This window comes from Falco punctatus (genome assembly GCF_963210335.1).
Source record: "Falco punctatus genome assembly, chromosome: 1".
Classification (NCBI taxonomy): domain Eukaryota; kingdom Metazoa; phylum Chordata; class Aves; order Falconiformes; family Falconidae; genus Falco; species Falco punctatus.
In genome coordinates this window covers 5979092-6006245 of record NC_137580.1, presented here as the reverse complement: position 1 = coordinate 6006245, position 27154 = coordinate 5979092, and the positions used below count along the sequence as shown (strand labels likewise).

Genomic DNA, 27154 nt, shown 5'->3' with positions numbered 1-27154 from the left:
ATGAATTTCTGTTGGCAAATTGTTGCCAGTAGAATAATGAATTCAGGGAAAATTCAGGGAAAAATCAGTGTGACCTTGATTGCTGATAGCAGTTGGTCAGCTCCACCATGTTGCTGGTTATCACCAAACCTATTCATCCAAGGTATTATGAATACGTTTTTTCAGCATATATTTACAGTCCTTAAGGAATTGCTTAAATTCCAAGAAATTACAATCCTCACAGAATTTGTAGCTATTTTCTGTTACTCTGTGTGATCGTCTACTATTTTTTGTGACAGAATCGTGGCCTTAATATTAACTTAATTGTAAATATCGCATATGAACTGTCTCGCTGGCAAGGAATATAACTCTCTTAAAGACTCTGCATTTCAAAATGGAAAGATGGATTTTTTGGTTTTGGGTTTTTTTTTAAGATGTTCTGTGGGGTTCTCAGCAGGGAGGTGATGGTGAACTCAAGCAGAATGCTAGCTTCCTAACATTTCAGAACTCCCAAAACCAGAGAGTGACAGGTGAGCTGAAGTAGAGCATAAGGGTAACCTTACCTGACAGCAATAAGCATCACTCAGAGCATTTAGCATCATTTTTAAAAATCAGTTTGGGATGTTTGCCTTACTTTTGTTGTACTAGTGTCCTGCAGTGGTGTGTGTTAACTTGCAGCACTGCCAATGACAGATTGTTCTTTCCAGCCTGACAAAATGCAACTTAGGCAGCAGATCCAGCCATGTTCAGCGTGATGATGTTGCACGTGGTCCAAAGCAGGACAAGCACACAGCATAGTACTATTAAGAAAAACTTAAGCAGAGCGGGAGAGGACAACATATGCAAAGTCTGAGCGTAAGCTAGCTGCTAGTTGAAAAGTAATTGCTGCTTGCGTGCTTGGGGTAATACGGCTCCTGTCTTGCTAGCCAGCCCAAAGCAACTTGTGTGGGCAAAAGTGTATCCCTGACCTATCTGACAGCATTGGCCCGGTGTGGAAAATAATGTAGTCCCCTGGGCTGGGGGTCTGCTGGGGGAACGTGCTCCATCAGCTGTAGGTCTGCTGGGCTGCAGGCAGGACCTGCTTCCATGGGCAGTTTGGAGCACTGCACCTCTCTGATTGCATTTACACCAATTCAGAGGCTCACTGCACGCTTGGCCAAAGTAGCAGCAAAGCTTGGAAGGGGACAGTAGGCTTCTCTCTGTAACACTGGTGAAAATGTTACGGTTTTGATCTGTGGATGCAAAATTGATTTCACATTCCACCTTTGCAAGAGTGCAGGTTCCATGCCCACGTTCAGAATTAATCCTGAAGCTGACTCCCTAGCTCGAGTTTAGAGAGATTGTTTCCTCTGAATAAGATTGTTTAGAGGCATCTAATAGATTAAAATGAGGAGGAAAAGTTAACCTCTCAATAATTCAGGAAGGAAGGAAGGGGTGGGGGGAAGAGGTTAATTTAATATGCAGGGATTAGGAATATGTCAAATAGCTGGTGAATTTGCTCAAGGAATCTGGTGTAGAAGCATTTGCAAAAAAGCAAGAGGAGAAAACAAAGCTATGTGTGGGATAATGATCCTGTCTGCTTTTTTACAAACTTTCTTTGAAAAGAGCAGAGTTTGTAAATTCCCGACGCAGATCTCTGGCATGGTTCTTGGCATCAGTGACTGTATCTGAAATACAAGTGCTAAACTATAACCAATTGGCAAGAAGGTGACTCAAAAGAGAGTTTGTTAAAGAATTGTCATACTGATGTAAAAAAAAAAAAAAGATAAGAGCCGTAGTAGTAGTTAAGCAGATTTCCAAATCGGTCATTTCTACCATGAAATTTGAAGTATTTCATGTCTTGCTAAAAGTAGCAGCACTTGGAGTCTGACAAATGGAGGGGGAAATTTTTCTTCTTTTCTTTTTTTCTTCTGTTGTTTTTTTTTTTCTCCTTGCTTCTTCTGGATTATTTAGTAGATGAGTTTCATACATCTTTTCCATGTGTTTGTCAGCAGCGAACGCCAGCAGCTGCATAGGGAAGAGGGACCCGTTTTAGGGATAAGCTACGTTCATGCTGTAACAGGCTTTGTAGAATTTAAGTGGGGACACAACTGAATTTCCTATGCACCAAAGATAATCAAATAGGAGGAATGCATTCATAAGTAACCAGGATTTATAACTTCTTTTGCTCCTAGAACTATTCATTAATTGTTGTTTGGCATTTTTGTTTGCTTTTTTTCTTTTAGCAAGTATGTGCATTCCACTGTGACTGTCTTTTCAGCCTTTGTGGACAATGCTGCTTTCTACTTTGTTCTGTTGTGCCTTGGTATTTTTGTGGATTCGGTCTAAAAATGTCAAGGATAATCATAAGCAGAACTTCAGCATAGCCTATATATATTCCTTCCATATGTGGAAAATCATGTTTGCATGGGTACAGTCAACTCAGTAGCAATCCTGAAGAATTCTGTGGGATGGTTCGTTGTTTTGAGGACTCCTTATTTGCTAGAGAACATGTAAAACATCTTAGCTCTGCATAAAGTAGTTGTTACATTACATTGCCATTAAAATTAATTCCGTCATTTAAAATGCCTAATTGTGCTGGTTTCTCTAGAGACTTTGTGTTTTTACTAATTAATTTTGTTGTTTTAAATGACAAAATTTTAATTTCAGAAACTTTCTGTAATGATAACCACTTTTATACCTCTATTGAATATAGAAGTTATAAAGATAAAGCTGTTACCCTTTCAGAAGGTAAAGAAAATCAACTTCTAATCTTTTGAGAGGCACTCTGCAAATTAGGCAATCTGTTACAACAGCCTGTGGATGAATCACCGTTTACGGAAGCACTTTAAGGCATTGATAATTCTGTGTTGATTTGTGTAATTCTATGCAAGCAAGAAACTGTAGCATGTAGAGTTATGAAGTCACATTATGGAGGTAAACATAGAATCATTTAGGTTGGAAAAGGCCTTTAAGATTGAGTACAACTGTTAACCCAGCACTGCCAAGTTAGCCACTAAACCATGTCCCTAAGTGCCACATGTACACGTCTTTAAATACTTCCAAGGATGGTGGTTCCACCACCTTCCTGGGAAGCCTGTTCCAAGAATTTTTTCCTAATGTCCAACCTAAACCTCCCCTCTTGTCCCGTCACTTGTTATCTGGGGGAAGAGACCGACCCCCCCTGCCCACAGCCCCTGTCAGGCAGCTGCAGGGAGCGATCGGGTCCCCCCCCCAGCCCCCTCCTCTCCAGGCTGAGCCCCCCCAGGTCCCTCAGCCGCCCCTCACCAGCCCTGTGCCCCAGCCCCTGCCCCAGCCCCTGCCCGGCTCTGGCCACGCTCCAGCCCCTCCATGTCCCTCCTGCAGCGAGGGGCCCAAACCCCACCACAGGGTTCCAGGGGCGGCCTCGCCAGCGCCGGGCACAGGGGCACGGGCGCTGCCCTGCTCCTGCTGGCCATGCTATTTCAGATGCAAGCCGGGATGCTGCCGGCCGCCTTGGCCACCTGGGCACACCGCTGGCTCACGCCCGGCCGGCTGTTGACCAGCACCCCCAGGCCCTTTCCCACCAGGCAGCTTTCCAGCCGCTCTGCCCCAAGCCCGTAGTGTTGTGGGGGGTTGTTGTGACCCAAGGGCAGGACCCGGCACTTCTCCTTGCTGGAGCTCATGCAGTCGGCCTTGGCCCATGGGTCCGGCCTGTCCGGACCCCTCTGCAGAGCCTTCCTGCCCTCCAGCAGATCCCCAGCGTGGTGGTGTCTGCAAGCTGACTGAGAGTACACTCAATCCCTTCATCCAGATTGTCGATAATGATGTTAAACAGGACTGGCACCAGTGCTGAGCCCTGGGGAACACCCCTTGTGACCAGCTGCCAACTGGATGTAACTCCATTTGCCACCAGTCCTTGAGCTTGGGCATCCAGCCAGTTTTTTATGCAGCAAAGAGGTGTAGACCCATCCAAGTCATGAGCAGCTGGTTTCTCCAGGAGAATGCTGTGGGAAACTGTGTCAAAGGCTTTGCTAAAGTCTGTTTCCCTCATCCACTAGATGGGTCATCTTGTTGTAAAAAGCCATCAGGTTAGTCAAGCAGGACCTGCCTTTCACGAACCCATGCTGGCTGGGCCGTCCCCCAGTTGTCACATAACATGACTTCTGGCAAATTAACACAGCACTTACTGCCTCTACAAAGTTTCACTATTATGTTACTTGGCATCTACTCTGAACTCAAGAGATATAAAATTTCTAGGAAGAACAGAAGTTATCGGACAGTTTCTACGGGCACTTTGAGAGAAAGTCTTAACAAAGTCTTGTCAATGTCACCCTTGTAATAATACTGCTGTAAGTTGGGAGAAATCATTGTGCCTCCTTTCTTATATCCATATGTATACATGCCTGTATTTTTCCGAGTGGAATTTAAGCTATGTTAAAGCTCAGAAATCCAAGTATTATGAAGTGGAAGGAAGCAAAGCACAGGGAGACGAAGGGTCTGCAGGACAGCTTTCTGTGAAGAACTGTCAGTATGCTAGGACTTCTGCCTGGAAAGAAGTGGCTCAGAGAGGCTGTGGTACAAGTCAGATTACAAATGGCATGGAGAGGGTGAATATGACATGATCGCTCACCATCCCTTCCAGTCCAGAAGCTGAAAGGTATCACGTTAAACAGGGACGTTTTGGATTTTAAACCACAAAAGGAAGATGTTTGTTCATGCAGTGTGTAGCTAAGCTGCGGAAGGCCTTGCCGTGGGATGTTGTATGTGCCGAAGGCTTAGATCGGTTCATAGATTTGGGCAAACCTGTGGAAGCATGGTCGGTTAAGGGACATTAAATGCGAAGGCTGAATCCCTGGTTCAGAAAATCCCTGGAAGCACTGTTGGCTGCAGTCCCTGAGGGTTCTGGGAAGATGTGGCTTAGTGCTTGCCTGCTGCTTACATTATTCCTTAGATGTCTGTTTTCAACCCTGTTTGGAGGCAGGGTGAACCTTTTGATTTAACCTGCTACAGCCAGCTGCTACTTACTGCAGGAATTAAGCAGAATCATTTGAGACCCTTTTCTGAGACCTGTCAGTTAGCTTTTCTTGGTGGCATTCCCAACAGGTAAATCCTGACACAAGAACATTGTTGGATGCTCCTAAGGTATTTTGGTAGGCACTTCATTAGGGTCACACAGATTTTAAGTGAGATTTTAATTTGAGATACCATTACCGTTTCTTCATATTCCTAGTAACATTCATACTCAAAAAGTGATTTCTTATAGAGGGCTATGTGAAAAGAAAATTGGTTTTGATAGAAAAAGTAATGTTGCAGGGAAAATGCCTTGACATAAATAGCTGAGGGGGCAAGGCAGCATTCTGGTGGGGGAAGGGGTGGAAAATGTGGTCATTTCCAACTGCCTCCTTTCATTGTGGGATTGGCATCACTTAGGAAAGTAATTTTAACCTTATGGCTACTTTAATTTCCTGTTCTGTAAATGGGTAGCTGCTTAACTTCCCAGCTTAGTGAACAGTGATTTTAGTTGTACTTCAGGCACCTTCTGGAAGAGTAGCTAACTATGGAAGTACCGAAGAATTCTCAGTAGTCTTGTGCATAAAAGGGGGTGCTTTCAGAACACAAGTATTTTGTACTTCCTTTTTATACCTTTATACCTTTGGGAAAATTATTCCAAGTGTAAGAGATCACCTAGTCTGCTCTGCTAGATTCTGCTGTTACTGTTGGGCATGCACCATTCTGTTTCCATTTCTTCTCAGTCAGAAAACCAGAAAATAACAAACTTTCCACTAACAGGGCTTACGAATCATGTCTGAAGTGGGTTGTGTTCTTCCAGGCAACATCTGCCTATATTCCTGTTTGAATGCTTGGTAGGTCAGAATGTGTTGATCAAAGTCTTCTGAAGAAAAATTGGTTCGGTAAAACAGATGAAGAAAGATTATTACTGGCTTGAGTAAACCAAAAAATACTTCTGATGTGCATGCTTCCTGGACATGTGTAAATAATAAATCTACAAAAGAGAGTAAACTGTTAGGTACATTTTTTTTTTCCACCTTGTTTCATTTTCTGAATCTTTCTACTATGAAGTCAAAGTTTTACTTGCTAATGTGTTTAAAGATAATTTACTCAGTGAAACTTAGGAGCCTAAATCATTATGAAGTTTCACAAAAAATAGTAGTGTAGTGTGGAAATACTGGATAGATGCGTGACAGTTACGTAGTAGCTATTTAAAAATACTTGTAAGTGCTGAGTTAGATATATTTTAAAGGAGTACCATTAAGGGTGGCAACAATACGTGCAAATTTTAGTGTTTTAGTTGCACAATCAGGTGCATTGGTATAGATGCTATGCATCCTCAGCATGCTATAATCCTCTCCCAGTAATATGAACTTGGCAACTTCAGTATAAATAAAAACTAATACGTCAAAGTCACTACCAAATGCTTCAGTTTGCTACTAAATTAATTTGCATTTCATTTGTGAAGGTATGGCAGAAATTCTGTTCTTTGTAAAACTGTTAGGTGTTCAGACTTGAACTCTAAGCTTTGATATTTTGTGTGTGTTTTAGACTTCTGTTTCATGACCAGCTATTGTTTACTATTGGTTTCTGATAAGCAATAGCAGCTTTGGCAGAGGCAACAGTAATGAAGTTCTTAAACTTTAGGCCAGGTAGCTTCTTTCTTAGTGAAGCAACATTTTTCTAAATCTTCTAAGGAGTCTTGAACAACATTACATTGTTTTAAAGAATTGTTATAAATTACAAGTTCATTAAAAAGTAATACTGCCTAAGCAGGAATTACGTCACTGACTGTTCAAACTGTTAGTTCAGTCTACCTCAGTATTTTCTGTGCTATTGAAAAAACTTCTTTAGACTGTTTAAAAAATAACTTTGCATCTTAACTTGATCATAGCTTCAACTCGAATGACTACATAGTACTCAATATATTGTTAAGTGTATTTAAAAGACTGATTGTGTTTCATGTTCCTTACAGGTGCATTCTACTCCCTCTCTTGGGAATGAAGCCCCCTCAGCAGAGCCTCTTCCTGCTCATAGATTCAGTCGATGAGGGCTGTAACGTTTCCGAGGGTGAACAAACTTCTACGAGTTTATCTGGAACAATAGCGGAGCTTTTAGCTGGCCACTTTGAGTTCTTCCCTCCCTGGCTGCTCCTTCTGTGTTCTGCCCGCAAGCAGAGTAAAGCTGTTACAAAAATGTTTACAGGTGAGTACAGAGCATAGGAGGTGTTTGTCACCTGTGCCTGTAACTAAGTACGTAGTACTTACATGACCCTTGGTGATGCTTGAAAGCACTGATGCATGCTTCGTTCTAAAAATGACAGTCACAAAAATGACAGTTCTAAATAACACACATTCCAGTTTACTGAAGGTTGTAGAAAGCTTGAATCAGCCAAGGATTTTAGAGGTAAATTCTGTCTTTGCAATACATCTGCAAGGAATATGGCTGCTTTGAGTTTTCTCTTGCTTTGCTAGCTTTAAAAAGCTTTGAAACAGTGTAGGTGATGTGTAAGTATTTCAGCTGCATACACCCATTACTTACAACCTCAAAAGATACTTTTTTTTCATCTCCTATTAAAATCGTTCCCCTTATTTTCAGAAAGCAGGGAGTAATCTTTGAAGGTGCAACTTGAGAGGGGAACGGTGTAGATGTAGATTCTTGGGAGAATATTTTTGGCCAAGGTTGCACAGTAAAAAAATTCTTTACAGCTTCTTCATCTAAGCTTTACTGTGTCATGAGAGCATTTCTTCACTATAATGACATTGTTACTGGAAGTTCTCTGAAACCTAATAAAGGGTGATATCTAGACTGGATTCCAGACCTATGTATAAAGCCTGTGTGTATTAAGGGTACAATTAGGACAAAAATGTGATTATTAGAACATAGACCCATAGGCTTGCCTGCTTCCACAGTGGCTAAAGGTCAATGGGATAATTGCATTTTGGAATGAAGTACTGTATTAATCAGTGGCAGACGTGAAGATTGGTATTTGAAAGTATGTGAGAACTAAGGGAAACTTTGGGGTAGCTTCACAGGGATCCTTTGGACATTCATATGGGAATAGTTTTGTCAAGGCTTGGCTGATTAGATACTTTGTCATTGCCAAAAAAACAGACAAAACTTTTTTTCAGAGCAGTTTTATTTCCTTTCCATTGAATCATATAATGTTTCAAACTAGTCCTAAAAAATTGCTGTTGTCTTCTAAGTATGTTTTCAGATGGAATTCCTGACGGGAAAAATCAGCAGAACTAATGGATATGCCTTTAAAGTAAATTTAATTTGAATAAGTTAACTTCTCATTTCCACGGAGAATGACTTGATGAATAGCATAAAGGAAGTTGGCTTCTGATATTATAATCCCACCTTCGCTGTGGAAGAGGTACAGCAAAGAAAGAATGAATCCTGAAATAATTGGATGCAAACTGAGAAGAAATGTTAGGGTCTGTTTGGAGGAAGTGGCGTTTCCACTTTTTTCACAGAAAACTGACGTTACAGCCAATGCGGCGGTTGCCTGCTTTATACATGGTTGGCTGTCCTGTTTAGAGCTAATATTCAAGTTCATTAAAGGTATAGTGAGGACGTGAGGAGCATGGCTGAAGCTTCTGTGAACTTCAGATACATTGCAACTTTGTGTTGTAAAACTTGAGATAATGTTGATTTCTTTTCTGGTTGTAACCTGAAAAGGCTAGACTGTCATTAACACTTCTAATGGGGCAAACTCTTTTCCTCCTTTGTGGTATTTGAATATTTACTCTTCGCCAAGCCAATTTATAAAGCCATTTCATTGGTGGGCAGGCAGAATTCAAGATCAACGATAAGTATTTTTTGGACTCGTGACTGAAGAAATAAAACGTGTTTAATGTGCACTGCACTCTGGGACACTATCATACTGAATTTCTAATACTTCCGACCTCCCAGCAAATCAATGTTTCCAACCATAATGATAATATAATCACTGTACATTTTCTTCAAATGTGTTTCTTTAATTTGGAACCAAAAAAAAATCAGTTACAGTGAAACTCGGTAGGATAGATTGGAATCCCTTTGGGATTATTTTGGGAAAATGTGTCCCATCTGTATTTTTTTTTTCTGTTAAAAATTTTAGAATACAATATAAAATGCATATGAACCAATATCGTTTACTATCGGTTTGTATCATTTTTCACTTAAAATTTTCATGCAGTGAAAACTTCTTCCAAGTATCTGCTGAAATGAGAGCTAAACCTATTTGTCAGAAAGTGTTATAATGACTGGGAGCAGGATTGCTGCAGTGGCCTGGTCCCGAGTGCTCTTTTTTGGGTGTCCAGTACAGATGACAGTTGTGCAAGCATATCTCCCTAGCCAAAAATAGTGAAGATGATGTGGAAGAAAGAGTGCAGTATTTCTCATCCACTGTCACCTTGCCACTGCCAGTGGTGAATATATCATCCCTACCACTGTAAGAATGAGAAAAGGAGGAGGGGTGTTTATTCTGATGCTCTTTGTTCCTTCACTTTTGTTGGTGACTTCTGAAAATTGAGTATTTGTGCCTGCATCTTGTGGAGCTTGTGTTCTGGGACCTTCTGTATTCCCAGATTCTGTAGTAGCACAATGTGCTTCAGATTTTTTTCCCCTTACTGAGATTCTCAGCTTTCATTAATTTAAAAAAAAAAAAAAAGAAAAGAAAAGGAAAAAAAAAAAAGGTTTTGTCTCTTGTGGCTGCAGAGACAACCTCAAAAATATGAACCAAATGTAAAATGATGCCTGCATGAGTCTGCGGTCACCCTCCACAGTGAGCAAAAGCCAGCCAATTGAGTAAAAAAGGAGGGGAACAGATAATGTGTGTCCTCCTGCCTTCTCTTGTGTGTGCGCTTTTACCAACTGCCACATCATGCCTGTTTGTTTTTATTGTGGACCTTTGCCCTAAATTTAATAATTCTGTGTTGTGCCCATAATTATCCACATTATCTCCCATGCCATTGTTTGCTATCATTTGGCTACCAGTATGGACAGTCAAGCAGCTACATTAAACATAGTCATTCTAATCTTTGTATTATCATGTCAGAAAAATTTTCTTTCTGTATCTCAATAACTAAAGTCCTCTAATCTGAAAGTGGTGCAGAACATACAATTTATTTTTTTTTTTATGCATGAGCTAATCAGCTAATAAAAATGCTTCTTTGAAAATGAGGCTAAATCTTGAAAGCATAGCTGTTGTTCTTACAAAACTAAATTCCTTTTTTAAAGATCTATCATATTAGTTTAAAAAACTTTAGGCATTTTAAAATAAGGTATTTTATGTAGATATACCTTTGAGTGAAAAGCAGATAATTTCTCATTAACAGCATAAAGTTAAATAGACAAAAGTGCATATGTACAAATGCTCTATTTATTGGTTCAAATAGACTTTTTTAAATAGGCATTTACTTAATTTCTTCTTCTTTGCTACACGTATAAATCAAGTATCTGTGGCATCTGGCTTGATTATAGCCCTCAATTGAACACTGACATTCTTCATCCAAAGAATTCCATGTCAAGTGTGGGGCATGAGTGCACCAGTGTGGTAAAGCCCATGCAGATGTCACATCTGAGGCAGCCAGTTTCCATAAAGTTAATGTTAGATACCAGAAAGATACTGGAAAATACAGTAAGAAGAATCAAAAACGGGATGTGAAAGGGTTCAGTTTAGTCTCAGAGGGAGCTTCATTTCCATTCTTAAAATCCCTAGGCAAAAGCAAGCAATCTGTCATTCATTTTTCACTCTTCCTTTTCTCTATCATGCAATTCCAGACAGCTAGATATTATTAAGAGCTGATATTTATCCAAATTTATGCCGCATTAGAAATCTTGGGAGCATAGGTCTTTTCCGTATTTCTGCTGTTTGCTGGTTCTGGTCTGAAAAGATGTGGAGGGTTAGGTTGTGGGGTTTTTTCTTGTAGCCTTTCTGAAAATTAAGAAGTGAAAATGTGAAAACTTCAGAGAAATGTAGTAAAAATCACAACCCAGAAAACTCATCCTGCTTGGTAATTGAAGCTACTGAGGTAGTCATATTGCTGAATCCCCAAATTAAATCAGTTGCCTGAACCTTTTCTCATTAGCTGCCATTCCAGGAAATACACGGCATGAGCCCACACCCAAGAGAGATTGCTTTAAAAAAGAAATTCTAAGTTGTCCTCTGAGTTTTCATAGTAGGTTGGAATTTAGTTGGGTGATATCATTGTGCTTTAAAGTCTTTGTGGGGATTGAATTTTTACTGTAAAAGGTAATTTTTATATATTTATGTACTTGTAAAATTTACTTCTATGATCTTAAAGCTTCGGAAAAGTTTATTTGTTGTTTTGGTTTGGGTTTTGGAAAAAAATATTTGGAAGGTTTGGGAAATAAACTGGGAGTTTTTAATTACTGTTTTCTTTCCTCTCATGACTGCTTTCTTCTGATTACCGCTTTGGAAACATGATCCCATGGAAATTCATATTTCTTAGTAAAAGGTTGTATGGGAATTTTTAACTTAATCTGCTTTGTAATTAAAAAGGAAAGACTAAATTGTTTTAAATCAACTGTTACCTGTAAATCTAACTAAATAAACGTCTGTGCGATGACACGGACAAGTGAGAGCAGCAGATTTCAGCCTCAGTGGCTCTTAGCTTCTGGGGTAGACGCAGTGAAATGTGTAATGCCTAGTATGCTGCAAATGCACTAAGAGCTGTGTGCTGCTTGGATTTTCAGGTGCATTTTACTCTGCTGGATACGTTACTCTTTTTGAGCAAGTGTGCATAAACGGCCATAGAAATACCTAATTAAATATATGCTTAGATCAGCAGTGTAAATTATTAATGCCAGAACATTGCCATGTGTGTAATCATTTAAATTACTTTGAAGTTAACAATTCAATTAAATGAAATATATTAAAATGTATTAAATTTTTTTGTAATATACTTATGTGAATGTGTTTAAAGGTATGAAAGTAGAAGGATATTTTTAAGTATTTACGGGAACCTGCTAGTTAATAGCTTATTTGTTATTATTAAAGTTTGAAAAGGTTGACATACTGTGGAAGTCTTTATGTAGCCAAGATACTTTTTTTTCCCTTTGAATGACCTTATATCTTGCCAAGAAATACATTTGGAACTGATTTGTTTACAGAACTGCCAGGAATTTAATAAATCAGGAAAATCCATATTGGAGCTCCCATTGGGTTGAAAGTGATGTGTTATAAGAAAAATTTTAACAATGCAAAAAGCAGGGTCGTGGGACTGCAACTTCTGTCTGCTGCACTCCTGTTTTGCTGAGCTTAAGTAGTTCATGGGAATGCATCTGAAACAAAATGAGCTTTCTCTTAATGTTTTGGTGCTGCTTGTCCATGAAAGTGACTTATTGTATCTGGTAGGGTTGAAAAGCAAGTTTGCAGGATCTTTGTTTGGAAATGTAAAATGACCTCATTTAGATAGAGGTTTGGGAAAAAAACCCATGGCTTTGTTTTCCTGCTTCAAGCTAGCAATGAGAATTTGAGAATTAAAAAAATATAAATAATTCTATCTATGTGGCCTTTTTTGAATTATTTGCTTATTATAGTATAGCGTGCAGTGGTTAAAATTAACAACCTGTTTCTGTTCAAAAGTCTGTTACAATGGCCAGTTGTTAATCTCAGCACTTAAAGAGCATATCATCCCTGGGATGTGCAAAGATCTGTATGAGTGTAGTATGCTTCTTGCTATACAAACTTGTCTTCAAATATAATATATAGGATCTCATTATCAAGGGATATTTGGAAATTTGCAAAAGAAAAGAAGCAGTTTTTAGCTTCTGTGAATATACAGCTTCTGAACATACAACCAATCAATTTGTTTGAGTTACTGACTTCTGGAGTGTTTACTGCTCTGAAGTCTTCTGAAATGTATTTGCTTGGCTGAGGTGTTTTGATATTTGGTATGTCTCAGGTAAGTACAGAGCAGGCTGTATTTTTAACCCTAACATGGAACAAAGTAATGATACAGCCTCATTTAAAGGGGAAAAACCTAACAACAAACACACAAACCCTTCCCTTTTTACTTTTTTTTTGAGGGCTTGGGGTTTTTTTTTTATCACATCTGAAATGGTTTTGTTCACTTTCCCACCCATCTTGGGAAGCAAAATGAAAAATAGCATTTGAAGAACACTGCAAGATAAGCAAGACTTTTGCTTTTGAAAAACATAGACAGGGACTGAGACAAACAGTTATCACTCTGCAGGTTTTCATGTGAAGGCTGGGAGTCAAGGGAGGTGTAGTCATTAGGCAGCACTGAACATCAGCTGAAATCTCAGACTTGCTGTCATGCGAGTCAGTCGGGGGTTTTCTTGTTGTGTGTGTGGGGAATCAACTACTAAAAAAACACTTGAGTGATGTAAAAATAACATATCAGAAGGAAGGATGTGGGCATGCAGTTAGTGTGAGGTTGGAGGTGGTGTGAGCAGAGTCAATTAGTACTAAACACATTGAGAAGGCGTTTGCAGAGCTCTCTACCTGTCCAGCCAAGTGAGAGATACAAATCTTTACTGGGAGAAGCAGAGAGGTTCAAAGAACTGGAAGGTGAGCGAATGTAGTGGTTGCATTTGCTCTGAATCGAGCAAAACAGAGCTGTTCCCTGCACATGAGACAACCAAAGGGACACTTGTGTCTATTTACAGCTCTGTGTATGCATGCGACTGGGAATGCACGCACCAAGCGATGCCCTGGGTTTTACTCCTCTGTTTTCACTTCTGGATCTTCTGAAGGATCATAACCTAGAAACAGTTTTTCTCTTGAAGTGGAAACTTGGGATCTGCAGAATCGCAGGGCACTGTCTGTTCTTACTCAAAAGGGTTTCTTATTTGGCTTATTTGTGAAAATTAAGGGCTCTACAAAGTTACATACACAATATTTTAATCAAATGCATAGTTAATCAATTAATTATGCCATTCTGCAGGTCAGGTTAGGACAATACTTGAAGTTGTGATAAATTACAGTGATTCTCTTGAGAGAAAAAAAATGCCTCTGCAGAATGAAGAAAGATCCCCCTCAAATAATTAATTTCTGCCTCCTGGCCTTCTCATTCAAAAATCTTCAATTAGACAATCTTATTAGTGTAGTCTTAGCCTGAGAAGTGACTGCGCGAAAGTGTCCTGTTCAGTGATTTTATTCTGGGGAGAAGTATGATTTTGTTTTAAATATTCTATTGATTTAATCTTGTTAGATTTGTAATGCTACCATAATGAATAAGGGAAGCAGAAATACTGTAGTAACACTGCCATAGTTTGCCTCTCAGTCCTAATCTGTTGTGTTTGTACAGTGCTCGTGTAGACTACACAGTTAACAGAGTGACCGTAATGTGACATTCAGAACCTCTGCTGAAGATACCCGGGAACAAAAAATTCAGTGTTCTTATCAGGCTGAATTGTCAGTCAGAACGAGTTCCCAGACTGAGCAGCTCGATCCACAGAATGTTTAAAGACAATAAAAAACTAGATCTGAAAGTAACATTCTTCAGGATCTGAATTCAAATTGTTTCGTGGAGATGGGACCAAAATTGCATTGAATGCGCTGCTCTGTGGTTGCTTTTCCTGCAGTACAATTTGGAGGCTAGGAACTGCATTGGTTTGAAAAGCAAAGTTGGGGTTTTTATGACTAGCTGAGCTGACTGTAAGGAAATGTGTGCGGTCTGCTACACTGGAGGAAGAGATTACAGCCTGTCCCTGGAGAAGGGAGGTACAGCTCTGGCCTAAAACACGGTAGTTTAAGCTGCTGTGCCTGTGACCTCTGCGGTTTTCCCATAGCTTCCAGAAAAGTAGTGTTCCAACAATGTAACACGTAATATGTCATTAATCAAAAAGGGTAGGTCTTCGTCACATGCTTAACTTGGCACTACCAAAGCAAATGTCTTTAATGACAGAGATAGCCCTGTAGTCCATACAACTAGATCTTCGTTCCACCTCATTCTTCAGAGCCTTACGGCCACCAAGGTTGCCCTAGGGACTTCTTAGCACATGTGAAGAACAGTTTTCTTTGGTTTGGGCAGAAGGGTGCATACGTGTGCATGTGTAGGGAGATGTACATGGTATGCATGTATGAAATAATTTCCTTTTTTCCTCTAAAGAGTAAACGGATTGCAAAAACAATGAGATCATATGACTGTGAGAAAACCTGTTTCCTTATACAATGAGTCACCTACCAAAGAACCAGCGTATTTATCTGAAACTCAGTCCTTATTTGAAAAAATTAGGTAATTTTCAGTGCACAGAGTGTAAAGAAATTTAAAACTATTTTTGAGTGTCTTTCTTTCCTGTATCGTAAAACTTTTTAAAAGAAACTAACATGATCAAGTTAGAGATTTATGTACATTTCATCATGCATGTGCACCAGGTGTGAATAACATCTTCTATAATTATATTAATAGTCATCGTAAACTAAATAGCTGAAAATTATTTGGAATTCCGTTGTTAACCACATTGGAGAAGGGATTATTCCTTTAATAATTTAATAATACTTAATAATCCTATTTTGGTTGCAGTTTTAGTGGTTTTGCTTCAGTATTTGGTATTATTCAAAGTAGACACACAATGCATGATTCAAAGTGATCTTGGAAATTTTCTTCATTAGTAGCATTTATTCTTATATAGTAGATGATGATAAAAATGTGTCTATTATCAAAGTTCTTTGCTATTATTATTCATTTACATTCACTATGTGTACACACAAAATGTATTATTATGGGTGTTCCCTACCCAGAAATGTCTGTCTTTTTTTTTTTTTTTTTTAACACTGAGTTAAGCAAAACTAGGTCAGAAATAATAATAACTTTCTTCCCTTTTAATAGGTTTTCGAAAAATAAGTCTGGATGATCTGCGAAAGGCTTATATTGTGAAAGATGTGCAACAATATATTCTGCATCGTTTAGATCAGGAAGAAGCACTGAGACAACATCTCACAAAAGAAACTGCAGAAATGCTGAATCAGCTCCACATCAAAAGCAGTGGTTGCTTTTTGTATCTGGAACGTGTCTTAGATGGAGTTGTGGAGAATTTTATTATGTTACGAGAGATCCGTGATATTCCAGGAACGTTAAACGGCTTATACCTTTGGCTCTGTCAGAGACTTTTTGTGAGAAAACAGTTTGCAAAGGTCCAGCCTATTCTTAACGTAATTCTTGCAGCCTGTAGGCCATTAACCACAACGGAATTGTATCATGCAGTGTGGACCAAAAATATGACATTGACGATGGAAGACTTTCAACGCAAATTGGATGTCCTGTCAAAAGTCCTTATTGATGGACTTGGAAATACCAAAATCTTGTTTCATTACAGTTTTGCAGAATGGTTGCTAGATGTAAAGCACTGTACGCAGAAATACCTATGTAACGCAGCAGAGGGACACAGAATGCTGGCAATGAGTTACACTTGCCGAGCAAAGGATTTAACACCGTTAGAAGCTCAAGAGTTTGCATTGCATCTAATTAATTCAAATTTACAGTTAGAGACTTCAGAGCTGGCTTTATGGATGATATGGAATGGCACACCTGTCAAAGACTCTCTGTCAACCCTAATTCCTAAAGAACAAGAAGTCTTGCAGCTGCTGGTAAAAGCTGGTGCTCACGTCAACAGTGAAGATGACCGCACATCTTGCATTGTTCGGCAGGCTCTGGAGAGAGAAGATTCCATTCGCACCTTGTTAGACAACGGAGCATCGGTAAACCAGTGCGATTCCAATGGGAGAACGCTCTTGGCCAATGCAGCGTACAGTGGCAATCTTGATGTCGTTAACTTACTGGTTTCAAGGGGAGCAGATTTAGAGATAGAAGATACTCATGGGCAAACAGCACTTACCTTAGCTGCTCGGCAGGGCCATACCAAGGTTGTCAATTGTTTGATCGGATGTGGGGCTAACGTTAATCACACCGATCATGACGGTTGGACGGCATTGCGATCTGCAGCATGGGGTGGGCACACGGAGGTGGTTTCTGCGCTCCTTTATGCTGGAGTCAAAGTGGACTGTGCAGACGCTGATAGTCGAACGGCACTGAGAGCAGCAGCCTGGGGAGGACATGAAGATATTGTGTTGAATCTGCTTCAACATGGTGCTGAAGTTAATAAAGCTGATAATGAGGGCAGAACAGCTTTGATTGCAGCTGCATACATGGGGCATAAAGAGATCGTGGAGCACCTGCTGGATCATGGTGCAGAGGTGAACCATGAGGATGTGGATGGAAGGACTGCGCTGTCTGTCGCTGCCCTTTGTGTACCAGCCAGTAAGGGACATGCCTCGGTGGTTAGTCTTCTTATTGACCGTGGTGCTGAAGTTGACCATTGTGATAAAGATGGCATGACTCCGCTGCTGGTAGCTGCATATGAAGGACATGTAGATGTTGTTGATCTGCTTCTAGAAGGAGGAGCTGACGTTGATCACACAGACAACAATGGTCGTACACCGCTTCTGGCAGCAGCCTCCATGGGCCACGCTTCGGTTGTGAATACGCTCCTATTTTGGGGTGCAGCTGTTGATAGCATTGATAGTGAGGGGAGAACGGTTCTGAGCATAGCATCTGCACAAGGCAATGTTGAAGTAGTACGGACTCTGCTGGACAGGGGGCTAGATGAAAATCATAGAGATGATGCGGGCTGGACACCTTTGCATATGGCAGCTTTTGAAGGTCACAGGTTGATATGTGAAGCTCTGATAGAACAAGGTGCTAGGACAAATGAAATTGATAATGATGGGCGTATACCTTTCATATTAGCTGCACAAGAAGGTCACTATGATTGTGTGCAGATATTACTGGAAAATAAATCCAACATTGATCAGAGAGGCTATGATGGGAGAAACGCTCTCCGGGTTGCTGCTTTAGAAGGTCACAGAGATATAGTTGAACTACTGCTCAGCCACGGGGCAGATGTAAACTACAAAGATGCTGATGGCCGGCCAACACTTTATATCTTAGCATTAGAAAACCAGCTTACAATGGCTGAGTATTTTTTAGAAAATGGTGCAAACGTAGAAGCAAGTGATGCTGAGGGAAGAACAGCACTCCATGTTTCCTGCTGGCAGGGCCATTTGGAGATGGTACAGGTGCTGATAACATACCATGCTGATGTGAATGCTGCAGATAACGAGAAGAGATCTGCTTTGCAGTCTGCTGCATGGCAAGGTCATGTGAAGGTAGTGCAGCTTCTCATTGAGCATGGAGCTCTGGTTGACCATACGTGTAATCAAGGTGCTACTGGACTCTGCATTGCAGCCCAAGAAGGGCACATTGATGTTGTCCAGATATTACTGGAGCATGGTGCCGATCCAAATCATGCTGACCAGTTTGGGCGCACTGCTATGCGTGTTGCAGCTAAAAATGGACACTCTCAGATTATTAAATTACTGGAAAAATATGGTGCATCTACTCTGAATGGTTGCACTCCATCTCCAGTCCACACAATGGAGCAAAAACCCTTACAGTCAGTCTCCTCTAAAATGCAGTCATTAACAATGAAGTCCAATAGTTCAGGGAGTACTGGTGGAGATATGCAGCCTAGTATGCGTGGCTTATCTAACGGGCCTGCTCATGCCTTCAGTTCTCCTTCTGAGTCGCCTGATTCTACGGTTGACCGTCAGAAGTCATCTTTATCAAACAACTCCCTGAAGAGTTCCAAAAATTCTTCTCTCCGCACCACATCATCGACTGCAACGGCTCAGACGGTGCCTATTGATAGTTTCCACAGCCTGTCATTCACAGAGCAAATACAGCAGCATTCCCTGCCACGCAGCAGGAGTAGGCAGTCTATTGTTTCTCCTTCTTCCACGACTCATTCCCTAGGTCAAAATCATAATTCACCAAGTAGTGAATTTGAATGGAGCCAAGTAAAACCTAGTTTGAAATCGACTAAAGCTAACAAAGGGGGGAAAACGGACAACGCCAGCAAATCTGGGTCGGCTGGAAAAAAAATAAAACAAAATAGTTCCTCCCAGCCAAAAGTGTTAGAGTATGAAATGACTCAGTTTGATAAACGAGTACCTATTGCCAAATCTGGGACAAGTGTGCCACTTAAATCAATGCCGGCAGAGCCACAGTGCAAAATTTTGGTCCCGCCAGCTCAGCAAGAAGTTGGTCGATCTCAGCAACAGTTCCTGATTCACCAACAGAGTGGAGAACAGAAGAAGAGAAATGGAATTATGACGAATCCAAATTACCATCTTCAGAGCAATCAGGTTTTTCTCGGTAGGGTTTCTGTCCCACGAACGGTGCAGGATAGAGGGCATCAGGAAGTACTGGAAGGCTATCCTCCTGCAGAGACAGAACTCAGCCTTAAGCAAGCCTTAAAACTTCAGATTGAAGGTAGCGACCCAAGTTTCAACTACAAGAAGGAAACACCATTATAGAAGGTAACCTATCCAGGCACAAAGGAAGCAAACGCATGTATTTCATAATGTGCATTTTAAATACGCTAAAATTACCTTTCGTTGCCATTTAGCATCATAATTGCTTTCATGGTGAAGACCATGAATATTAAGAACCTAACCTGGCGAGTATTTGTTTTACTGTCATTTCAAAGCACCAGCTGTAAAGGAATTGGATCACCGTCATATTTTCTGTTGAATTCTGATTGCTCAAATCATACCCCCTGTCTATCATATGTGACTAACTAAAACAGCAGGTTTCATGCAGATTTGATTTGGAACTCTCTTTTCAAGCATAAGGACAGCCGGGAATTTTAATATGTGATATTTTCATATACAGTAATTATTTCGTTATTTACAAAATTGCTTTTGGGGAAGCTTCTGAACATTCTTTTAAGTTGCAGGCAACCACTTTTGCGAATTTGGATTTTAAGTGTGAAATCTCAGTAGCGTAATTGTCTATAAATTAAAAAGTTAAAATACTGCACTAAAGCTTTGATTTTATATTTTTGTTACTGAGAGAGTAACCCTCCTATAAAAGAGATGGCATTCCTTAGAGCAAGATTAGAATCTATGTTATCGTACCAATTTTCTGACCGTTCTGTAGTTCCTAATCAGTGGAGCTCATTTAGTTTGGTCATTTTCTCTCCCATACTGAATTTTAAGCTGAAAAAGGAGTTTTATGTAGTTTTTTCCAGACCTGAGTTGTCAGTGAGTCAGCTGAAATAGAACTATTTTTCTCCCTCTTTCTGATGAGGTTTATCTTTTTTAGGGTATTGGGAATGTGTTAATAATTAATATGTTTTCTATTTGAATTTCAGAGAAGCGGCATCTTAAGGAAATGTATGCATATCCCTTATTGCTTATTTTTGAAAACATTTTTTGTTTGTGTAAATGCTGCTTTTTTGACAGATCAGTGTGCTGCTCCTTAGAACAAGAATGTTCTTGCTAGCTGATTCAGTTCTGCTGCAAGACGTTAAAGACTGCAGGTGCAGTTTCTAGGACAATTGCATGTGGTGTAGAACCCACAGACGGGAGGTTTTCAGCTGTCAGAAACACATAGATGGTTTTTTTCCCGAAATGTCCTGGAAGTGAATTTCACTATAATGGGATGCATCTCTCTAGATGTAGCTGAGGTCTCTCGTGAATTGCAGAGCATTAGAATACTATGCAGGACTCTTAAGATGTTTCCTTCAGGTTCATATTTTGGTTAAATTAAAATATTTGAAACAATGCAGCGTTTCAAAAAGCTATAGTCTGGAGCCTGCACATTTGTAAAATGTGAATATTAGCAAAGAGTCGTATGAGCTGAGGGGCAGGCAAAAGTGAAGAGGAAGGACAACGGGAGCAGACAGTAGAGGGGAATAAGCAGGTGAGAGAGAATGGACCCTAAATATTCATTAAAGTCAAAAGGGCTTCAGATTCCCACAGTTCTGCATCATGTCCAAACAGGATTTAAATTTGTGATTTTTTTTCCTGCCTCCGTAAAACATATTAAAATGTGTAATTAAGAACTGTATTACCTAACTTTCATGTGCCTGTGCCTGATGTTCATTACTTGCTTTCGTGTTACACTTTATTGTAAATAAATTGTGTGGTTCTGACCTAGGACATAATGATTTGACCCGACTTGCCGTTAAAAGGCCAGGTCTGATGAATTTTCCATCTTTGTTGATTTTAAAATATAAAAAAAGCGTGTAAAAAAATATGAACGTTCTACACATAATTTTAAAACTCAAATTGGCTTTTGCTTTATCTGGAACAAATAGTGCTTTCTTGAAAATTCAGGGGGTTTCTGTGAAGTACTTGGTTATGCAAGTGGCTCAGCATATGAGGTGATGGATAACTAAATGGTTCCTTTTTTTTTTTCTCTTAACAATTTTTACATACCTTCATTTTAGGTATGGAAGTTTAAAACAGTTTTGTGTGGACTGTGAATTGCTTGGTGCGGGCTATAATTTACCTCCTCTTTTGCCAAGTCTCGAGCACAAAAACTGTAGTTTCCCTGACCAGTGAGTAAGTTAGTCACCTGTGGAGAATCTCATTGGAAGTACTCTACCAGAGCACCTGAGGAACGGCTTTCCTTCCCTGGCTGCTGCTCCTGAGCTCTGTTCAAGAAGCTCTCCTGTGGTGGGGACCTTGTAGCTGCTTTGGATGGTAGAGAGCACAGGGAATCAGTCATGGGATTTGAGTTAGGAAGGAAATACTTGGTTTTGGTATGTTGTTGTGCGCTTTTAACTTCAATTAGAAAATTATACAGCTTGCTTTCTGACAACGCTGTTCGTATTATGGAGCGTTTCAAAAACTTAATGTTTTCATTTTGTACTTCTAGGCCAATTCCATGATGCTATGAACAGAAGCGCTTCTGCTCCGAATGATTTATCTGCTGGCTGGGATGAAAGCATACAATGCTTGTTTAGTCCACCTCGAAATTCAAGAATGTGATTACCCCAGTACAGTTACCTTAATTACTGTAACGTGCCTACATTTTCAGGCTGCCTTCTCAGTATAACCCTCTGTGCTTCAAAAATTTATTTTGTGTACTTTGTATTTAATACACAGAATGAGCACTTTTTTTAATTGCAGAAAGTTATGTGCTGTATTTCTTGGGCAACAGCTGAAAATGGTAAGAACGAGGAATTCTGACTTCCTATTCCAGAATGCTTGGTAGAGGTGCATGTGCCACAGTGAACTACGTATGGAAAAGCGGTGCTTTTTGTATTTATTTTCCTGTGGCTAGAGAAAATAAGCAGTTTGTCACATTTGCATTGTTGTAATGTATGGTCAGTTCCCTGTGTACTTCAAGAAGTTCTCTCCAGAAATACAAGTCTTGTAACAGTATTTTATAAATACTGTACTTGTGTGTTCTGTCTGTGTTATGGCTGTTCAGTGGTAGCGAAGGAGTCAGACTGCAAGCATCTACAGTGTCTTTGGGATTCTAAAGAGGCAAAATCCACTATCTGGTACTAACTACAGCACCAAATCTGGATGGCAGACTGTGACCGCTGAAAGCAAGAGGACACTTGATCTTACATAGCCTCTGTTATTGTTATGGCAATGAGGTAACTGAATATGGGTATGTTTTAGGTGCTAAAGTAAAACGTCTGATCCTGCTTTCATGTATATCTTTATACATTAGAAACAGCTCTTTCTTTTTTCCAAGGTAAAGGACTGTATTAAGAATGTCAGTAAAACGAACCGTGGAAAATACAGACAACTCTGTTAATGAGGCCGAGAGAATATACAGTGACAATACAGTGGAAAAGCAAACGGTTCGTAATACCGTTGTGTGGGGAGTACAGAGATCACTGAGATAGCTCTGTTCTGAGACAATAACTCTTTAAAGCACAAACTTGTATGAATGTGGTTACTGCTTCAGATTGATTAGGTAGAGCCAGCGTGAGTATCTCTGTACCTGGAGCGTGGTTGATCGGCAGTCAGGGTAGTCCATGTGCAGATAATGGAAAGCTGGTTCCCCACTCTTACAGCAGAAGAATTTCACTTATCTGAAAGAGGGCAAAATCAAGGCCATTGTTGTGAAAGTGAACAGTATGAATTTTTCCTTTGAATGTGCACATCTTACTTGCACAGCTCTGTGTGTGATAAAATGAAACAAGTGGGTTATTTTCTCCTACAAATGCAAGCTATATTCTACTATTCACCATTACACAGCCTTGCTCTTTAGAAAATAAGCCTATTTTTGTATGTGAGTATTTCTTCTAAAGGCTTGGGTTTCGCCTTTTTCATACTCTAATTCTGATCATTCCAGAAATAAGATGATAGAAAGCTGAGGTTATTTTTCATAGAGGATTAATTAGATGTATGGCTATCCTTAAACTTCGATAAATGGCCCCTGGATGTATATGTAGTGCATATTCTGAGGCACTAAAGGGCTCCGTGTCTTGTTACTATGATCAACAATCATCAGAACATTTTTTTTTTAATATCTTGCACCTCCATTCTTATTTGCTTGTTACTAAATGTAAAAAGAATTTTTTATAGTCAGGCGTTCAGCATATAGTAAAATTAGATGTTAAAAGTTGACACACGGCAATATTGATTATTCTGAATGTTTCATGTATTGAATTTCTTGTCCCCGTGGGACAATTATAAAATAAACATAACAGGAGTCTGGCAGAATGGCCTTAAGAGGGTTAGTGGCTTGGTAAAGAGAAAAGTACCAAAATGTTCTCAGCAAACTTGTTTTGAACCTCAAGTATAGTACATTTGCAATACTGTGCAAGAATACAACTCTTCTTAGTTATTAGATGTATGTTTTGTTTTGTAGAAAGGGATCCCTGAATGCTGACATTTTTCTACTGAACTTGACTGTCATTGGGATTATATTTATTTAATTTTATTGTGTTGTTATTAATTGCACCTTGTGGACAGAGGACGTAAAAATATGGCCAGTTTCACAAGGGGCCACAACTTATAGATAGCCTGATGGTTTTCATGTGAATAATATTTACATTCAAAACAGTTGCTGGGGAAACCTTGTATACAAATCAGCAGAAAGTAGACCTGTTGAAAATGTTTTCAGAATGAAAATTCTTACAGATTTTGAATATCATTTCGGAACAGAGCGTGAATTGCTTTAAAACGTCTACTTCCGCAGGTCTGTGTAACTCTGCATTGCTGTTGCGTGTGATTTTTAGTGTCATCATTTGTGAGGGGTTTGCGTGCAAAGAAAAGGTGCTGTTCCCCTGGTGTTCGCTCTGTTCTGCTCTGCTCTTTCCCATCTGTACAAGTAAGTGAGGTGAACAGAGTTGCATAGCTGTGACTCAGCACGGTTTCTTCTGGTAATGTAACAGTTCTCGCAACCTAAAAATCCTGAATAAAACACGGATCCTGTTTCTTTTCATCCCATTTCGCTGGTCCTTCCAAGGTTACTTCCACAAGACGTCTAAAATTCTTGATGGGAGAGGTAGGGAAAAAGACTGTTTTGTGGACACACAGATATCGATAGTGTATGCATGTGGAAAAACCGTACGGAAGCAAAATGCGTTAAGAGATACAGAGGCACAAATGATGAATTTTTGTCTTCTCTGTGATAAGTATTGAAAACATTACCATTTATTTAAAAATAAAAAGGTATTTTCTCTCATCAGTTACCCTGCTATGCAAATGTCTGTTATGCTTAATATTCCCCATCTGAACTCCTCAGTTAACTTGGTTTGCAGATAGACTGTTTTTCCTGGAGTGGGTTGTAAATAGCTTTTAATGTACATTGAATGAATTTCACATTGTAAAATTTTTATTTTATTCCTTGTATTATATTAAGCGAAAATCCCTGTGTATATGAAAGTGCATAATAAATATATTTGCTTTTCAGCAGACATCTAACTGTTTTAATTTTACTACCTCATTTCCTGGGACATCTCAGGAAAAGGTTATTAAACTTGATTAACATTTGTGTAGTACTTAATGAAACATGACGTGTGTGTCCAGTAGGTAGTATAGGCTATCAAAATTCAGATCCCAGTGTTAATTCTTATGACCCTGCTTATCACTCAGCTGACCTTTTTCGCATTAATCTGAGTCAATACTGAGCATTTGCAGGAGAAAATGTGCTGCATGTTTTGTTTAAAATTACCGTTATATACTGTATATACCAAGGGGGGCAATAAATTCAATATTTCAGTCACTCTGAGTTCTTTACCACTTCAAATGGCATTTGGTAATGATCTCTTTGATCAGTGTTCCTCCAGTGTTCCTCTAGTATTTTCAGTTTAAGCAAAATCTCACTTAGTGATAATGGCTCCTCATTTTTCTTGAACTTGTTATTAAAAAAAAAAAAGGGGGGGGGGGGGGGGGGGAGAGAAGTTAAAGTCCGTTTGGTATAATCTTTTTGACAATTATACGCCCATCATGATTTCTCCGCAGAGGGTTGTTGAGTGTGAAGGAAGAGTTTGGCTGTGCCTTCTGCAGATGATGGTTCAGGTTTAGCTCCATGTGTTCTGGTTCACGCTGCTTCCAGCTGTTGGTGCTCATGGGTCAACTGATTTCCAAGATTAGGAGAATGACAAACAGAATTGTTGGTAACTGTTAACTTGTTTTCTGTATATTTCTGTGGTTTGTCACAATAATTATTTACCCTCTTTTGTGCAGTTCTTTATGTCTGAAATAACAAAGTATGAGATACATTAGTTCAGTGGCTATTTTTCATTGAGGCAAAAAATCATTTTCACTGAATTAATCTTTGAGAAAGTAGCATTACATTCCAGAGACAAATTAATTTTCTTCAGATAATCACTGTAATAATATTCAAATAAAATTATTCACCACCTGTTTTTAATCTCTTATTCTATGGACTATAAAGAATCATGTTGAATAATGCTTCACATCTTCTGTGAGATTACAATTTGACTTGTGTATTACATAAATTTTCTGAAAGAAAGCTGGGACTGGTTGGCACGGTGACCTAAAGCTTTTCAGTTGGAGGCCCTTTGAGAGACAGCAATGAGAATTTGGCATTGATCTAAATCCTAATCATTTTATGCTACAAAGGGTCACAGAAACAGGGTATGAGACTAAGAAATCTACTTGGCAAATCATTTTATTAAAGAAATCTCCAAATCTATATGTAGGTACTATAAATAAATTGACCTTCAGAACGAAAATCTAATTTGCTGGTGTCCCAGAAAGACCTACTGTTCTCACTTCTATTCTTCTAAGTTTGTATTAGACCAGCCAAATCAAAGAACTACAATTGCAGTTAGATTTTAAGCTGAACAACTTCTAATGGACTCCTGTGATAAAATCATGCACCTTCAGGAATTTAGTTTGCATCCTGTGACCGTTTCTGATGGATTAAAAACATAGTAAAGGACTCTGTGGTTTGGTTTGGGACCTTTTTTCATCTCTGTGCCTCACTAATTCATCTTGGACTGCCCTGTCTGTTCTGTAGTTGCTTTCTGGGCTTGCTGCAGGGTTTGCATAGGGGACTGCCAGAGCTGCAGTATTTTTGGCCGTTGCTCTTGTGTGTCCTTGAAAAACGGGGAGATGAGGATGATGCAGGGAACACCTATGCCAGATAGGGCTAATCAGAAAAATACTTGCCACTTCTTGGAATATGGAAGGTTTAAAGCAGTTATCTCTGGTTTAGCGGTTTCTTTCAGTTGAAGCACTGATTCAGGCTTTCTCTAAAGTACTAAGAGCCCACCAGCGGGAGGGCATCGCGGCTCTAGGCGGAGGGCAGGCGACCCTGTGCTGCTGGGTGTATCGGGTCGATGGCCATTTCAAGTAAAAGTCGATCTTTGCTGAATAACTGTGTTTATTCAGAAACAATCTGCTGGTTTTGGGGAGAAAAATAAATTCTGCCTGAGAAACTTTTTGGAGGAAACGGTTTTACAAAGAAGCAGTATGCAGCTCGGTTGACTAGCCTGTTTGAGGAGACTGAAATCTTTAGCTTCCAAGTCTACAAATGTGTTGTTCAGAATTGTTCTTAATTGCATGTTAGTCTGCTACAGAGTTCTTCTATTTCACTTGCTGTTGGCCTGTGTTAAATAGGCCAGGTTCCAGAAATCCTCATCGCAGTCTGTTTACTATTCTTAAATTTTATTTTTTTTTAAAATGATGATAGGTCACAGAGTGAAGATGAGAAGTCTGACTCACATAATGTGGGCAAGCTGCTGCCCCTTAAACAGTGGTTTTCCAGCTGTGGTCTGCAAAACCCTCATGATTCATGAATGAATTTTAAGAGCTTCATGAAAAGGTAACAAAAGAAAAAAAAAAAAAAAGAAAACCTGTTATCAGACTACTTTAATTCAAAAGGGGGCCTTAGGCATTTTCAAATCAAAAAGCCTGAAAACCACAACTAAAGTTTCAAAG

The 27154-nt window shown here is 39.5% G+C and overlaps 1 protein-coding gene across 1 annotated transcript in view; it reads left to right on the top strand.

Moving 5' to 3' along the window:
• ANKRD50 (ankyrin repeat domain containing 50) overlaps positions 1–24660 on the top strand; it is a 121784-nt gene extending 97124 nt beyond the window's left edge. The window contains exons 3-5 of the mRNA XM_080373768.1: positions 6926–7155; positions 15759–19306; positions 21654–24660. Of these exons, the coding sequence (XP_080229894.1) occupies positions 6926–7155; positions 15759–19303 (3775 nt within the window). The 3' untranslated portion in view covers positions 19304–19306; positions 21654–24660. The remainder of the gene's footprint in view (positions 1–6925; positions 7156–15758; positions 19307–21653) is intronic.
• The last annotated feature ends 2494 nt before the right edge of the window (positions 24661–27154 follow it).